Source organism: Lagopus leucura, unplaced genomic scaffold, assembly GCF_019238085.1.
Source record: "Lagopus leucura isolate 7727_CA_CO unplaced genomic scaffold, USGS_WTPT01 32683-0_obj-0_obj, whole genome shotgun sequence".
Lineage (NCBI taxonomy): Eukaryota > Metazoa > Chordata > Aves > Galliformes > Phasianidae > Lagopus > Lagopus leucura.
Genome location: NW_024968299.1, coordinates 1 through 16,922, shown reverse-complemented (window position 1 = coordinate 16,922; position 16,922 = coordinate 1). Strand labels below are relative to the sequence as shown.

The 16,922-nt window shown below is 50.8% G+C and overlaps 1 protein-coding gene across 1 annotated transcript; it reads right to left on the bottom strand.

The window, feature by feature from the left end:
- Positions 1-454: 454 nt before the first annotated feature.
- Positions 455-6,899, bottom strand: LOC122193587 (the record flags this gene model as incomplete). Its single annotated transcript, XM_042894436.1, has 7 exons — positions 6,803-6,899; positions 5,031-5,157; positions 4,115-4,221; positions 2,290-2,375; positions 1,541-1,618; positions 1,112-1,234; positions 455-532 (listed from the first exon to the last, which is right to left on the bottom strand). Coding segments are annotated over exons 1-7 (633 nt in total), but the record flags the coding sequence as incomplete, so codon positions are not given.
- Between the last annotated feature and the right edge of the window lie 10,023 nt (positions 6,900-16,922).

Genomic DNA, 16,922 nt, shown 5'->3' with positions numbered 1-16,922 from the left:
CAGCTGCCATCCCCAGCTCTGAGCTACCCAGCCTTCTGCAGCCAGCAGCAGCAGCAGCAAGCACACAGAGGCTCTGTTACCCTGCCTCATCTCAGCTGACAGGCAGTGACTTCCTAAAAGACACTGACTTCACCTTCTGCATGGGTGCAAGCACAAGTGCTCTGAGACACTGAAACACGTGTCCTAGCTGCTGCATTTCCAAAGGTGCGGTTCAGTGGCCGTGACCTGATGCATGTTGTGAGGGCTCTTCTTTCTAAGTTAATTGAGGAGGCAGTTTCCTACAAAGACCAACTTTCAGCTCTGGCCTAAGCCCACAGCAAAAGGGAAAGTCCTCTGACACCAGCACAAGGAAACCATTTTCCATCTGGAGCCATGCTGTGCAGGCAGGGCAGCTCTAAGCTGAGATTCCTGCCTCGACCGAAGTTGCGCTCTCACATCTGAAGCTTGTGCCTACCTGAAAGCCGTGCTTGCCTCTCCAGCGTGGGCTCAGCTCCTGAGGCGGCATATCGATGACGCACACGAGGTCTCCCACCTGCAAGAGATTGCAACGTCAATCCCAGCTTCAGCACGGCTGGGAGGAAAGCGCAGCTCAAATGACTGCATTCTTCTGCACTGCCCAATATCGTCAAGCTTGAGAGCCATTGCACCAGTGCAGCTCTTCAGGCATTTGCAGTCGTACAACCGAACGTGGAGGTAGAAGAGTCACTACAATACACAACATACAGAATTCAGCTGTTCAGTATGAAATGGTTCTCAGAAGCAGCAGGCTCTTTGCCAAAGGGAGAGCTCCAATTAAACCGCAGGCATAAGTCAGCGGAACAGATCCTGAACAGATCTGCACACTCCATACACTGCTCTGCCATTGCTCAGAGACCAGGCTACCACACTGGGCAGTAGCTCTTTGATCACAAGATTCCAATGCCAAATAGAGCCATAGTTGAGAGATGGCTGAACTCCTCCCTGCATCCAACCCAGTGCAAGTCTAATCTGGAACCGCATCTGCTGGGCTTCACCTCACCAAACATTCTGAAGGTGTCTGAGAATATTCCTGATAGCTTCACATGTTATACTCTTCTGTACAGGACAACAAGGAACGCCCTTAACTGCTTACCTCCAAGGAGAGTTCACCCGGTGCCTGGGCAACGTATCTCTTAATAACGTGGGCAGCACCAATAGCTGGGATATTAAGAGATGACTCCTCACGGACCAGCAGGGGCTTCCCGTTGTTCTCAGCCTGAAACAGAGAGCACAGGCCATGGTGAGGAGCTGAGGGCAAACGAGGAGGATTTCAGGCTGAGGAGCACGTCAGCAGAGAAAGCTGCAGGAAATGCACTCGGTCCTTATCATGGGCACACAAGAAGGAACGGCAAGGCTAAGGACATGCCCGCAGCAAGGAAAGAAAGCCTTTAAGGCAGCTTTCCAGTGACACTGATAGAGCCGCAAGGATTCGCTCTCTCTTGAAAAGCAGGAGAGCACATCTGCAGCTCACTCTGCTGGCTCAAATCAGGGAACAAAGACCAATCAGAGCTCCGTACTCTACCTCCATCCGTGTCATGTCAGGCCCACAGCTGATCTCGCTGCACGCGACGCCCATCACAGCAGGCACAACAAGCTGGAACTGAAGAGAAACACGCTCATATTTTCTCTCTTCACACACCACAGTATTGAGAGACTACCGGAGAACTACCCTTGGCTATCCTCTGGCACAGGCAGGTGCTCTAGAAGCAACCACTCTGTTCACTCCGTTCAAATGGGACAGCCCATTAGGCAGCATTTGACCAAGCGGCTATCCCTCTGCTAGCAGATGGGGACTGGCACAAAGCAGCAGATGCATTCGCCCAGGGCGCTCTGACAGCGCAGCAGCAGGGCAGTGAGAGGAATCATTGCTGCAGGTGCATCTGCTCCCCGGCCCCGGCTCCCAGCAGCCTCACCACTAGCACCTGCTGCAGCCCCGCACATCAAGGACATTTCCTTGATTGCATCTCTGCTGTGCTCCCTACAGCTGCCGGGCACACTCACACAGCCCAAGCGTGCGTGCTTGTGACCTTGGGTCACGCTGTGCAGCTCGGCACAAACTGGGCCTAGGACTCTTTGCCTAAGGGATTGGTTTCCTTCAGACCAGCTGGTCACAGCACCACACACAGCATCCTTCTGAGGACAGAGCTGCAGGGGAAGGGAAAAAACCCACACGGGACTAGTGTCCCGTCAAAGCTGAGTGAGGCTGTGTTACCAAACATGGTGCGACACAGTGTTGGTCAACCACGTGGGGGGACAAAGCATGGCACGTACCTGGCAGGAGATCAGAACAAGGTAGACAATTCCTTGAACTCGCAGCTGTTTCTTGTCACTTTGCTCTGTTCTTCCACGAGCGAAAGCTGCACCAAGGGAGCGGGTAGAGGAGAGAGAAGGAACAGGTCTGTGAGCTTGCATAATGTAGCAAAGATGACAAGGGAAAAACCATGGGACAAATGCCATCTTTGTGGATCTCTTGGGAATGCAGGTACTGGCTGAAAGTTACGTCTGATGGACAAGAGTAAGCAGTATGAGCTGCCAGGAGCTCCGCCAGCCAGCAGTTCTCAACAGCTCACTGCCCACCCCTGTATCTCATGCCCTGTCTCAGCTTACCTACAAGATGCTGCACAAGACACAAGGGGTGAAAACGAAGGCACTCAGTCGCTGCACAAGGGCAACAAGCGAGCTACTCACGCAGAGCTCAAGCGCTCCAATGAAGGGATGCAGCACGCACTGCTCCTCCCCTCATTCCAGCCGCTTGTGACATCACTAAGGGCCACCAGGCTGCTCCGCCATGACGACAGGGTGGGGAGGCAAGACCATGTCACAGGACCAGAAGATTCCAACACGGCACCCAACATTCTAGAATCAGCGGGCGGTTGGAATTCTACCTCAGCCCAATCCTGCAGAAGCTGCCATGGGGTTGCCATGACCACAGCGCAGGACCCAGCGCTTGCTCCTGTGCAGCCTCGTACAGCTGGCCTCAGGCCGTCCCTCTGCAGGGCCTTCCTGCCCTCGGGCAGATGGACATTGCTTCCCAACAGCGTACCTTGCAGCGCAGGGCCTATGTACAATCCACACTGGACTCCTATAGATCTCTATCAAGCTATCTATACCTAGACACACAGTCACCACTACCATCTTTTTTTCTTAGTCTTGAGGTACACCATTCAGCGGTTTCATTGCCATCAAACAACCCCACTGACGGCACACTGCTGACACAACGTCCTTGCAAACACAGCAGCAACTCCTGGCACCGATAGCTCCGGGTACAACAAGCACAGGGCCCTGGGTTGCTTTGGATGCAGTTGCAGCATGGATCTGAGGGCTTTGTGGAAGGGGATATATTGCAAATTGTACCGACGTTTTCAGACCATTTCTCTTTCGGCATGGTCCCAGCACCTGGCATGCTGATCATCATCCTGAACATACATTTTGTCAAAGTTCTACAACTAATGAAATAGTTCCTTACCAAACGCAATCTGATCACTCTTCTGGCCATATTTTGTTCCAGCTACCGCTTCCTGCGGGTGGCACAAACAGCGCTGCATCACCTATAGCTCTCTGCTCTTACAGTTCTCACGCTGTCTGGGCAGTCCTCGTGGCCTCCAAACTCTCTCATGCCACATGTGCCACATTCTGAGGCACAGAATATATATCACACTACTTCAAAACGCCTTTTTTTTTTTTTTTTTTTTAATATAATGACACTAGGGATAATCATCTGGAGCTAGAGCAATATGAAAAAATTCCCTTTAGTTCAACCATAAGTCTGCCCCATGGACTCCAGAAGAGCTCTAAGAATACGCAGGGTGGACATGGATAGCAGCTACCATAAGAGTAAGCAATGAAAAATGAGGTTGGGAGCCATGCTGTGTCATTGCATCTGCGTGGGCAGGGATTTCTCCTTGGACTGAGAAGAGTGCAGATGTCGCCTGAGAAAAGAACTTAGGATCATTCAGGAAAAGGAAATGAGTAATTAATTGAAGAAACTCACGTTCTAAAGGTACTTAGAAGGAGAGAGTCTTTCCCAACAGAATGGGTTTAACTGTCTATTCCCTGTTTTGTTCGACAGGTCTACTCTATGTATGCTTAGACTGACCTGAGAGGGCATGCTTCAGCACACCCCAGAATTTCCAGTTTCCACATCGTCCAGGCAGCGCAAGTGCAGTGTACGTCTCCCTTGGCACAGACATCAAGCTTTTCTTCCTGTGCAATCAAACACGTAGCGAGTCAGAAAGGACTAGTGAACGTGAAACTCATTTTGCACGCAGCGTTAGAATATAGCTAAGGTACTTCCACTGAGATGAGCAAGCTTCAGTTTGGGCTTAAAGGCTGCCAGCTTAGATAGAAACACTGCCATTCGGAAGGCTAAGAAACCTTGGCGCTTAACATTCCTGGAGACTTGGAGAGTTCTCAAAGAAACCTTGAAAAGCTGCCTTGAAGTAAGTATTCCTGTTGAAAATTGCTGGGATGCCTTACCACGTCATTCACCATGACCATTCATATCATCCACCATAGATTAAATCACTTTTAAAACCACGGATTGTAATTATCGGCAATACTTCCTCCCTGTGGATCTCAAACCCTCGTGAGTGACTGCAATGGGGGGCGGCAAGGGGATTCTGGTGCTAAGCTGCACATCATTCCAGAAATCTGTTCTCCTGAACTAAAAATACGATCTAAAGGAAACAAGGCGTGTGTTCATCATTACACTGACTGCATCAGAGTGTGCTTTTGTGCACACGTGGATCTAGAGACATCGCTAAGAATTTAATTGGTCCACCCAATCCTTAAGCAACTCAGTAATTCAAGACACCTAACAAGGATGGAGGCTCAGTGGGCCATGGGCAAAGCAGGGAGGACAGAGGCAGGAAGCAGGAAGGAGTTCAACTCCAGCTCTCCCACACAAAACACTGGGAGAGCTGAGTCAGCACCACGGGAGGAGTTACGACACAGCTTGGGAGCTTACAGAGAGACCTGAGATTGCCAAAGGACGGCGCCAGGGTAACTCTCACCAGTCCTGTGCAGGGGTTTCATGGATGCTTGGGATGCTGACTTCCACTGCCTGTGTCATTGGTAGGAAGTCCAGGTGACAAAGGCTCCTTCTGTCTGGGTAACGCTTCTGTGGTTCCATGGTTATGACTGGAGGGGAAAAAAAAAAAAAAAAAAAAAAAAAAAAAGTAAAGTAAAGCAAGCAACCCTGACAAATTTACTACTCCGCTGTTCTTGTCAGCATGACAACTCAGATGAGCGTTACGTGTCCTGCACCTGACTGAAAATGCATCCAAGCCCATATTCCACACAGCTTCATCTCAGAGCCAAAAAGAAACAGTGCAAAGATGTTTAGAAGATTCTTGGTGCAGATGAAGGCGCAGGGTGCGTATGTATTCTCTTCAATTCTCTTCAGTAATAAATATTGATTCATAATCCAAAGATAACTTATCAAGAAGTAGCATGAAAGGTCGAAATGAAAGGAAATTACACAACAAACTATTTTCATTTAAGAAATCCCTGCTAAACCTCTCCCCATCAAAAAGGGAGCATCCTGGGCACTGTTAGCAGCAGTTCAGACAACATCCTGCACCACAAGATGCGACACAGTCTTTTTTTCTTTATGAACAAGCCCCTCATTTCTCTACTTAGCATCAGATTCCCTCAAGTTCAAACACGAGGATCAGAGCAGCTGCTCAGTCCTGCTGAGAGGAACCCACGGCTGGGATGTCCCCCCATCCCGTTCCACGCTATTTCCAGCATCGCTGGGGAAAGGAGGAGCGACTGCCATCACCTACCCAGGCTTCTGCGAGGCCTTCCATACGGTCACACATCACAGGAAGAAGCATGGCGGAGAGCTCTCGTGCCACAAAGCTCGGGGCTGCAGAAATCAAGGTTGCCCCCAAGATGCTGTGTGTAACAACAGGACTTACTGCACGTGAGACATGAAAGACAAGGCTAAGGTGAAAAAGCCTCCACTCCCCATAGATGTGGCTGTCTGCACAGACAACAGCTGCCTGCTGTCCAGCAGCCTGATGCTCACCCACCAAAGCACTCACCAGCAGATGCCTTTCACAGAATCATAGAATTAGCAAGCTTGCAAAAGATCTCCAAGATCATCCAGTCCAACCGTCCCCCTACCACCAATATTCCCCACTAAGCCACGTCCCTCACTGCCACATCTAACGTTTCTGAACACCTGCAGGGACAGTAACTCCATCACCTCCCTGGGCACTCCTTGGAGAAGTGTTTCTTAACATCCAGCCTCAATCTCCCCCTGTGCAACTTGAGGCCGCTCCCCCCAGTCCTATCGCTACTTACACGGGAGAAGAGGACGACCCCCACCTCGACATGACCTCTCTTCAGCTCATTGTAGAGAGGGATAAGGTCTGCCCTGAGCCTCCTCTTCTGCAGGCTAAATAATCCCAGTTCTCTCAGCCAGCCGCTCCCCATGAGACTGGTGCTCTACACTCCTCACAGCTTCACTGCTCTTCTCTGGCAATATCTCGGGGATTCAGTGTCCTTCTTGTAGTCAGGGACCCAGAACTGAACACAGCACTCAAGGTGAGGACTCACCAGAGCTGAGCACAGGGGGATGATCACATCCCTGCTCCTGCTGGCTCCAGCCCTTTGCACTGCACTTCCCATCTCAACCATCCCTTCTGCGGTAGCGCTTGCATCCTCACTTAGGGCTGGAGCTCAAGAGCTCAATGCAACAGGAAGAACACAGCGTGCAACTGGAAGATGCATCTCAAAGCTGACAAGAGTCACCTCTCTGACCTTGGGCACAACTCACCAACCGAGAGCCAGGCCTTGCAAACTTGGCTCATCTGAGCACATCAGAGGGGGCTGCACATCAGACCACAAGCATCCATTGCAATTGCAGCTCCACGTAGAGAAGAACAACGATTAACATGCGTGAATGAATTCACTCACAAGCTGCACGAGTTTGTTCTTCATTAAAAAACCAACATGGATTCCTACGCAAAAAAAGAACAGCAAGAGCTAATAGTGATAGAAGAGGTTCCTGGTCCTAAGCCTCATTCTCTTACCCCAATTTTCCTTGCCTTGTACCCTACCCCAACTCCTGGACAATGCCCACAGCCTTAAACTCAGACCTCAGATCCATGAGCTGAACATGAACAAACCTACCCCAGAGCAACAGGATGGCAGACACACAGTGGAAGACAACCAACCTGCAGAAGCAGCTCTGTTGGGGTTGGTCCAGATGTTTGTATGCTGCCTTCCTGGCCCAGGCCAAGCTTGCTGAGCTGCTCCTCCTTTGTGCAGGGGGAGAGCGGTGCAGATGCTATGTGCTGGCTATGCACAGCGTGCCTTTGACTTGATTTTCCTCTCTCCATCTTCCATTAGCAAATAGCATTTCAAATCTTTCCTCGTGAAAAAATCACCTATGTAAAAAAGAATTGGCAATCTTGCATTTGAAGTTTCCTTATTTGTACAACTTGATGTTTTAAAGCAGAAGCTCACCTAGTAGTGACCTACCTTAGACAAGCCCAACCTGCAGGGAAAAGTCATTCCTCTGGGTGCAAAGTCTGCAGACTCATTTCCAGGGGCAGCAGTCAGCCCACTTCTCAGCACAGCTTCACCAACCACAGAAATCCAGTTTACGCCCGTCGTGCTTTTCTCTCTTCTGAAACACTGCATCGCTGCAAGAAGCAAGAATTAAAATCACAGAACCACAGAATTGGGGTTGCAGGGGACCCCCAGTGATCATTGAGTCTAAAGTCCCTGCAAAACGGGCTCCCTACAGCAGGCTACACAGGTGGGTGTCCAGGAGGGTCTGGAAAATCTCCAGACAAGGAGAAGCCACAGCCTCCCTGGGCAGCCTGCTCCAGCGCTCCATCATCCTCGCCATGAAGAAGATCCTTTGCATTTTGGTGCAGAACTTCCTGTGCTCCAGTTTGTGGCCATTTCCCCTTCTCCTGTCCCCACAGATCACTGACAAGAGATCTGTGTCCTTTGGACTCCCACACTTAACAAATACATAAGCATTAATCAGATCTGCTCTCAGTCTTCTTTCCTCAAGGCTGAACAGACCCAGGTCCCCCAGCCTTTCCATACTGAGGAGATGCTCCAGGCCCTTTATCATCTTCCTGGCCTTCTGTTGGATCTCTCCAGGAGATCCCTGTCATTTCTGTACAGGGAGCCCAGAACTGCGTGCAGTACTGCAGGTGAGGCCTGACCAGGGCAGAGCAGAGTGGGAAAATCACCTCCCTTGCTCAGCTGGCCGCGCTCCTTTTAAAGCACCCCAGGATGCCATTGGTCTTCTTGGCCAGCATGGCACACTGCTGGCTTATGGCCGACCTGTCGTCCACCAGCACCCCCAGGTCCTTCTCTGCAGAGCTCCTCTAGAGTCGGTCACATTCTAAGCTCTACTGATATTTGCAGTTATTCCTTCCCAGGTACAAGACTCTACACTTGCTTTTGTTCCACCTCATCTGGTTTGTTTCTGTCCAGCTCTCCATCCTGTCCAGGTCTTGGTGAATGGCAGCACAGCCTTCTGGCGTGCCAACCACTTCTCTCCCAGCTTTGTCTCATCAGTGTACTTGCTAAGGGTGATGTTTAATCAATGGATATCAAGATGTTACAATCACAATATAATCAAGAGAGTTAGGCAAAGTGGACAATGATAACAAAAGAGAATAAAATGGAAGGCTTACCCTTCAGCTGGGCTCACAACAAAACACCAATAGAGGTGATCTCCAGAAGAGATCCTTCCCCTCTGGTAGCCAGCTCTTAAACAGGTCTAGGAGGGGTGCAGCCTGGCTCCACCCCTTTCGGCAGCACAGCTGAATTGCCTTCTCCTGTGCTCCTCTGGCTGGCTCATGGCTCGCCTCAGGTGATCAATCAGAGGTTCAGGCCGTGACTCAGCAGTTCACATACACGTGAACACTATCTCCTCGTCAAGGTTGTTGACAAAGATATTGAACAAGACCTTGTGAGAAATACTCAAAGTCACCAATTTTAGGTTAGGCAAGGATCTTAGTGGCAGCAGCAAAGTTTATTCGTTATTGCAATAACAGGCACATGCTCCCTGCTAATAAGGGAAAAATTGCACATCGGTCAGTGAAATTCATCCTGTTCTGTACTCTGAACCCAACGCAGGCAATGCTCTCCTGGCGCTCATTGGTTGAGCGTCTAGGCTCACAATCTCACCTATGCTGTTGCTATGATGTAGTTCCATATAAGGTCCATTACCAACCTGCTGTTTTTGGTATGTTTTGCACTTCTCCATGGAGATACGAGGGCCATATTTCCAAGAGTGAGCACATTTGTTCTGTCCTGTGCTGAGCTCTCTCTCTCTCTCTCTCTCTCCACCCTGCATATTTGCCTTATTTTGTGCCTGGCTCAATTCCACCCCAGTCAGAACACCCCGAATCTTTAACTTTTTTTAACTCTGCTCAGCAACTTTCTTAGTGGAAGGCAAATAGCTTTTTCACAAGAGGGCTCTAAGTTCAGTAAAGCCAGTACTACATACAGAAAATACTAAAAGCTTCTACAGCAAAAACACAATCTCCCCTTCACAACCAGACCCAGCACCAACCCCCGGGAGCACCGCCACTCACAGCTCTCCAGCCGCACTCTGCGCCGCCCATCACCACCACTGAGCTCAGCCAGTAAACCAGTTCTCAGCCCACCTCATCATCCACTCATCTATCCCACACTTTCTCAGCTTCATTACCAGGATGTTGTGGGAGACTGTAACAAAACTTTGCCGAAGTCAAGGTAGGCGACACCCACTGCAGTACCTGAAATGGTCCATTCCATCCCTCTCGGGCTGAAGCCTTGATTCCTTCCAGGCGCGTATTAGGACCAGCCTCCAACACGGGATGAGTGCACTGGAAATTCCAGAGGTGGAGTTTGAGCCAACAGTCCACATTCCTTAAGGGGTAACAGAGCAGCAGACAACCTGAGTACACAGTTCTGAAGAAACCCTTGGTTTCAAGAGCGGGCATCTCACCATTCCCAAGTACAGCAACCCAAACAGCACTTCGTATGGTGATACTCCTAAGCCTTTTCTGTGAGTGGTTCGTATTCTGACAAGGGCTACAGGCAAACATTTTGTCCATGGTAATTTGGTCTCTAAAACCAATTTTGAGTGCTTTTTCAGCATCTGATTGATTCATCCTACTTTCCCTGAAGAAGGAGGGTGCCACAGATATGGAGCTCCCACTTCATTTCTGAAGTTCTCATCAGCTCCTGTAGGACCTGTGAAGTAAAGAGGCTTCCCTTATCTGAGTCCATATTCTGCACAATCCCACATCTAGAGATTGTGTTGGGATGTAGAGTCCTCAGTGCAGAAGAGACATGGACCTGTTGGACCGCATCAGAGGATAGCCACAAAAAAAAAAAAAAAAAAAAAAAAAAAAAAAACACAGAACCAAGGGATCAAACAGCTCTCCTCCAAGGACAGGCTGAGAGAGCTGGGGCTGTTCAGCCCAGAGAAGTGAAGGCTCTGAGGCGACCTGGTAACAGCCTTTTGATACCTAAAGGGGAGTTGAAGGAAAGAAGAAGGGAAAACTTAGATTAGATGTAAGGAAAATATATTTTTACAGCAAGAGACAAAGGGAAATGGTTTTAAGTTGAGGGAGGGGAGATTGAGGTTGGATGTCAGGGGGAAGTTCTGTGCTGTGAGAGCGGTGAGGTGCTGGAACAGCTGCCCAGAGAGGCTGTGGATGCCCTGTCCATCCCTGGAGGTGTTCAAGGCCAGGTTGGATGGGTCCCTGGGCAGCCTGGGCTGCTGTGAAATGGGGAGGTTGGTGGCCCTGCGTTGGCGGGGGGCTGGAGACTTGTGGGCCTCAAGGTCCCTTCCAAGCCGGGACATTCTGCAATTCTGGGCAGTAGAACAGGCTGCACAGAGAGGCGGTGGATGCCCCGTCCCTTCCAAGGTGAGGCAGGATCAGGCCCTGGGCAGCCCGATCGAGCTGTGGATGTCCCTGTTCCTTGTGGGGAGTCAGACTAGATCATCACAAATGGTCCCTTCCGACTCTAAGGAGTCTATGGCACAATACCTGAAGCCGTGAGGCACAACGGCACAAAGGACATCGATGGCCTGATGAGCAATCAGGGCAGGTGGGGAAGCCTGAGTGCTCAACAGCTCCAGGAAACTCACCAAGCAGTCCAACCAGGAAGATCCACGTCGGCCACAGAGCCTCTCCATGACAGTCCCAGTATTCAGCAGACCAGAGGCCTTGTTTTATCACACTGTTGGGTCCCGTAGCTGCAGAGCTAGCTATTCAACAGGAGTCAGGGAATGGAAGGAAGAAGGGAGGGGGGTGGAGGGGCTGGGTATCATACAGATTAGGAAACTAAGAGCATCCCCTGACAATTGGGATGGAGATCTGGGCTGATCCTGACAAAGCGGCCCAGAAGAGGACAACCTTTCCTATAAATACATTTCCTATAAATACAAAGCAAGATCTGCATGAAACAGAAAAAAAACATAAGACCCCAGGGTGGTCAGCCACAGCATGCTCTGAGCTCTATGCCCTGGCATCTGTTACTACTGACAAATTCGTAAGGGAGATCTAAGAGAGAACCAAACAAAACAGGAACAGAACACTTGTGTTCAGTGTGCTCGAGTAGTGGAGATTGTCTTGCGCTATGTGAGGATGAAGAAAACGGCCACTGGGGCCCAGAGATTTTCTTAAGCTCAAGTCCCAGCCTGATGGATGCACCGCACTCTATCACCAGTCACATCGCTTATTGGGCTGGAAGAACAGACCCCAGGGAGCCCCTTGGGACCCCCACTCCACCTTCAAGTGAGCTTCCCACAGCCATCACAAAACCCACCTGCATACAAGTGATGCATGAACAGGGGGCTCATGAGGGGCTCCATTGCCTGCTCCACAGATTTCACAGTGCTTAAACCACTAACCAGAGGAGCCCCAGAAACCCTTAAACCCCATCGAGCCACAAAACAGAACGAGATCCAAAGAGACACAGAACATAATTTAAATATGTGCCCTTAAACAACACTCAGCATGAGTAGAATTAATATGTGGCACAGGAGACACAGAGGGGACGCGGGCAGAGGACACAGGGAGGACACAAAGACACAGGTGGGATGTGAGGACACAGTGGGTATGTGGCATAAAATGGGTTGGGACAAGATGGTAGCAGACAAACCAAGTTTGGAGGCCCAGATTGGAGATCCTGCAATGAGAATCACAAAAGAGGGAACAGAGACTTCATGAGAAGGTATTGAGTTTAAAAAGAGTTGTAAAGAAGATCTGGAGAACACAGAATCCTTTTATAGAAAAGTGCATCAGCTCCAGGCATTTCCAGAGTTGCAATGCTCAGTCAGCCAACCAACGTCACCTCGGGGCTGATTGGTGCATTCCAGAAACAGATGAGAACAAAAGAAGAGAACGCACATTGTTCCCTGCATTACCAGTTCAGAGAAAGGGAGATAGCCCCTTCACTTCCCTCAGAAAACAATTGAAAGGCATCATAAAGACAGGCAAAGCAGATAGAGCTACTCTAAACCAGCTTAGGATCCCCACAGAAAGGGAGAGATCAAAACCCTGCAATAAAGAAAGAATCACTGACCTCTTTCCAAGAACCAGAGCTCACCCAACAACTCCCGGGGGGGACGGGGATCACCAAGAAGAGACGTTGCCTGTGGGGCTGCCGGCTTTCAAATGAGGTGAGGGTGGGTGGAGCCAGACTCAGCCCTATCTGGTCCCACGGCTGCGTTGCTTCCACCTGTGCTCGCAGGGCTGCACCCCTCACCAGGTGCTCCATCACTGCTTCAGGCTGTGATCTCAAAGTTCCCATAAAAGCATGAAGAAAAAAAAAAAAAAAAAAAAAAGAAAAAAAAAAAACCAGCAGCCAATTGGGTCTGCCTGTCCAGCAAGGGGAGCTTTATAGCTTTATCGATGAACGAGCTAGGATGGCCCACATATTTTGATTCCATTCCATTGAGTCTGTCCTCAATGGCAATTGGTGAAATTCACAGAATCACAAGGTTGGAAACGACCTGCAAGATCATCTAGTCCAACCACCCTCCCATTCCTATTAGTGCCACAAGCTACTAAACCATCTCTCGTAGCTCCTCATCCAGGTGCCTCTTGAACACTGCCAGGGACGGCGACTCCACCACCTCCCTGGGCAGCCATTCCAGTGCCTGACCACCCTTTGAGAGAAAAAGTTTCTCCTAATATCCAACCTAAACCTCCTCTGGTATAACTTCTTGCCGTTTCCTCGGGTCCTACTATTTGCCTGGGAGAAGAGACCAGACCCTTTTGCACCACAACCTCCCTTCAGGAAGTTGTAGAGTGCAATGAGGTCTCCCCTGAGCTCCTCTTCTCCAGACTGAACAATCCCAGCTCTCTCAGCCGCTCCTCATAAGACTTGTGCTCCAGACCCCTCACCAGTTTCGTTGCCCTTCTCTGGACACGTTCCAGGGGCTCAATGTCTTTCTTGTAGTGAGGGACCCAAAACTGAACAAAATACTCGAGGTGCGGCCTCACCAGTGCTGAGTAGAGGTGGATGATCACCTCCCTGCTCCTGCTGGCCACACTATTTCTGTCGGCTCATGTTCAGCCGAGCATCAACCAACACCCCCAGGTCCCTTTCCTCTTCACAATCATCCAACCACTCATCCCCAAGCCTGTAACGCTGCATGGGGTTGTTGTGGCCAAAGTGCAGAACCCGACACTTAGCCTTGTTAAACCTCATCCCATTCATCTCAGCCCAGCGATCCAGCTTATCTAGATCCCTCTGCAGGGCCTCCCTGCCCTCAGGCATATCGACACAACCTCCCAACTTGGTGTCATCTGCAAACTTACTCAGAGTACACTCAATCCCTTCATCTAAGTCGTCAATGAAGATATTAAACAGGATGGGCCCCAGTACCAACCCCTGGGGGACACCACTTGTAACAGGTCTCCAGCTAGACTTCACTCCATTGACCACCACCCATTGAGCATGGCCCTCCAGCCAGTTCCTTATCCAACGGAGAGTAAAACTGTCCAAACCACGGACAGCCAGTTTCCGCAGAAGGATACTGTGAGAGACCATGTCAAAGGCTTTGCTGAAGTCTAGGTAAACTACATCAACTGCCTTTCCCTCATCTACCAGTCTGGTCACCCAGTCGTAGAAGGAGATGAGGTTGGTCAAACACGACCTGCCTTTCATGAGCCCATGCTGGCTGGGCCTGATCCCGTGGACAAGCTGTGTGATCTTTCCCAGGAGGATTTGTTCCATGACCTTCCCTGGCACTGACGTCAGGCTGACAGGCCTGTAGTTCCCCGGATCCTCCTTACGGCCCTTCTTGTAGATGGGAGTCACATCAGCAAGCCTCCACTCCTCTGGAACCTCTCCAGTCAATCAGGAGCGCTGGTAGATAGCTGAGAGCGGCTTAGCAATCACCTTCCGGACTTCCTCCCTACATACCTTAGCAACTACCTTGTAATCTCCCCTAGTAACCTGTCCCTTCTTCCACAGGACATAGACTCTCTTTTTCTTCCTGAGTCTTGACAGTAATTCCCGGCTCATCCACACCGGTCTTCTCCCCCTACAGCTTGCCTTACGGTATTCAGGGACAGCCTGTTTTTGCGCCTCTAAGATTTCCACTTTGAGGAGCGCCCAGGCTTCCTGGACCCCTTTACCCTTAAGGAGCGACTCCCAAGGGACCCGTGCTACAAGCGTCCTGAGCAGGTCAAAGTCCGCCCTCTTGAAGTTCAAGATAGTAGCTTTGGTAGTCACCCTTCTGACATCTCTAAGAATAGAGAACTCTACAATTTCATGGTTGCTCTGCCCTAGACAGTCTCCAACCTTTACATCACCTACCAGTCCTTCTTTGTTAGCAAAGAGCAGGTCGAGCAGGGCACCACCCCTGGTAGGCTCTCGTACCATCTGTGTAAGGAAGCTATCTTCCACACACTCTAGAAACCTCTTGGACTGTTTTCTTTGTGCCATGTTATATTTCCAACATATATCAGGGAAGTTGAAATTCCCCACAAATGCTGGCGACTGCACGACTTCCGCAAGCTGCTTGTAAAACGCTTTGTCCATCTCCTCTTCCTGATTTGGTGGTCTATAACAGACTCCAATTACGACGCCTCCCCCACAGGCCTTCCCCCTGATCCTCACCCATAGACACTCCACAAATTTCTAATAGATAGGAGAGCACGGATTTCAATACTGATACAGCAAGATGCTGAGAAGCTGCATGTGCGGCAAAAGGGCTGAGATTACTGGTGTGAATGGGACAAGTGCTGTCTGCCAAACTGCTGGGGCCAGCTTATGCCTCCCCAGGGAGAAATGCATGTCATCTATTCGCACAGCAATTAAAGACCATTGTGAAATTATTTTAGTATTTGGTGTCCTCAGTGGGTGAACCCAGCACCTGCCTGTACGGCAGCATGTGGCCTTTTGGCTCAAACATCAATCCCAAAGAAACAGGGAGGCTGCAATGTGCATAGTTCGTGCAGCCCCTGCGCTCCTCGAATCAGAGATCGCTGATGTACTGCAGTGCCCCATTTCTGTTGCAGTATGACGCAGGATTGCTGAAGTCACTGCAGATTTGGAGAAAAGACAAACCATCTCCAGAACACACTCCCCATACAACTTGCCCACGTGCGTGGGGCACAAGCCTCATTTTGGGGACAGTGAACCCCACTTGTGGGGTGCACCCCAATTAGGTGACCCCACTGTCATAGCCATGCCAGAGAACACCATCACCTTACTGCACATGGCCATCAACTTCCCCCTGGACTCCAGGCATCCCTGTCCCCATCCTCAACCCCACGGTAAGTGACATTGGCATTAAAGCACGATTGAGACTGTGTGAACATCAACATAGCCCTGTGCTTTCTGCCTCCGTGCTTTAATTTCGTTATCATTAAATGTGCTGAGCAGTTACATTTCAGTATGTGAATATTTAAAGACAATGCAACAGATACCGGCAAAAATTTAAACAGTTAAAAAAAAAAAAAAACACCTCTTTTTTTTATACCTATTCATAAGCATTTAATACAACTTTTCTGGCTTAGGAGTAGTTTCCCTCTGTTTTCTTCTTCTTCCCCGCCTCCACTTCTACTTTCGTGTTACTCCCCCGTCATCACAAGGCAGACACAACAAACCTCCACGGACTCCGCCGAGGGCCCCCCCGTCAATCCCCTCGAAAAAGTTCTTTCCGTGGTCTCTGCTGCCCCCTCGTGGTCAATGCGCAGAACTGCCAATGCCTCTTAGTCCTGCAGGCAGTAAAACGCATGCGCGTAGAAATGCGGCAGTGGCGTTTTAACCGCTCTGCGCAGCTAATCCGCCGTATTCGATGGTGATCAGTCCCCCAAGCAATAGGGGACATGCACCCAACTTAAAGACAGCAACTGTTTCGACAAATGACTGCGGGTACGGGCAAGCAGTCGATTCTTGGACTGCCGGGTCAGCGATAATCTCCCCTTCTAATCCAGGATGCCCCTCATATATTTCCACCGTTTCATGCCCGAGCCCACCCGGGAACGGTATGGCTCACAGCTGCCTCTGAGCGCCCCATGACATCCAATTTACTCGCCCCAGCGTTGGACTAGCAGATATCTCCCCCTAGACCTGCACCGTCCCCCACCCGTTTAGAAGCCCTCGCAGCGGCAGTAGAACTGGAGCAGCTCGGACATTCGCAGACAAGGCACTGGCGGGCCTCCGCGCCGCGCATGCGCCCGCCTCCGCGCCGCGCATGCGCCCGCCTCCGCGCCGCGCATGCGCCCGCCTCCGCGCCGCGCATGCGCCCGCCTCCGCGCCGCGCATGCGCCCGCCTCCGCGCCGCGCATGCGCCCGCCTCCGCGCCGCGCATGCGCCCGCCTCCGCGCCGCGCATGCGCCCGCCTCCGCGCCGCGCATGCGCCCGCCTCCGCGCCGCGCATGCGCCCGCCTCCGCGCCGCGCATGCGCC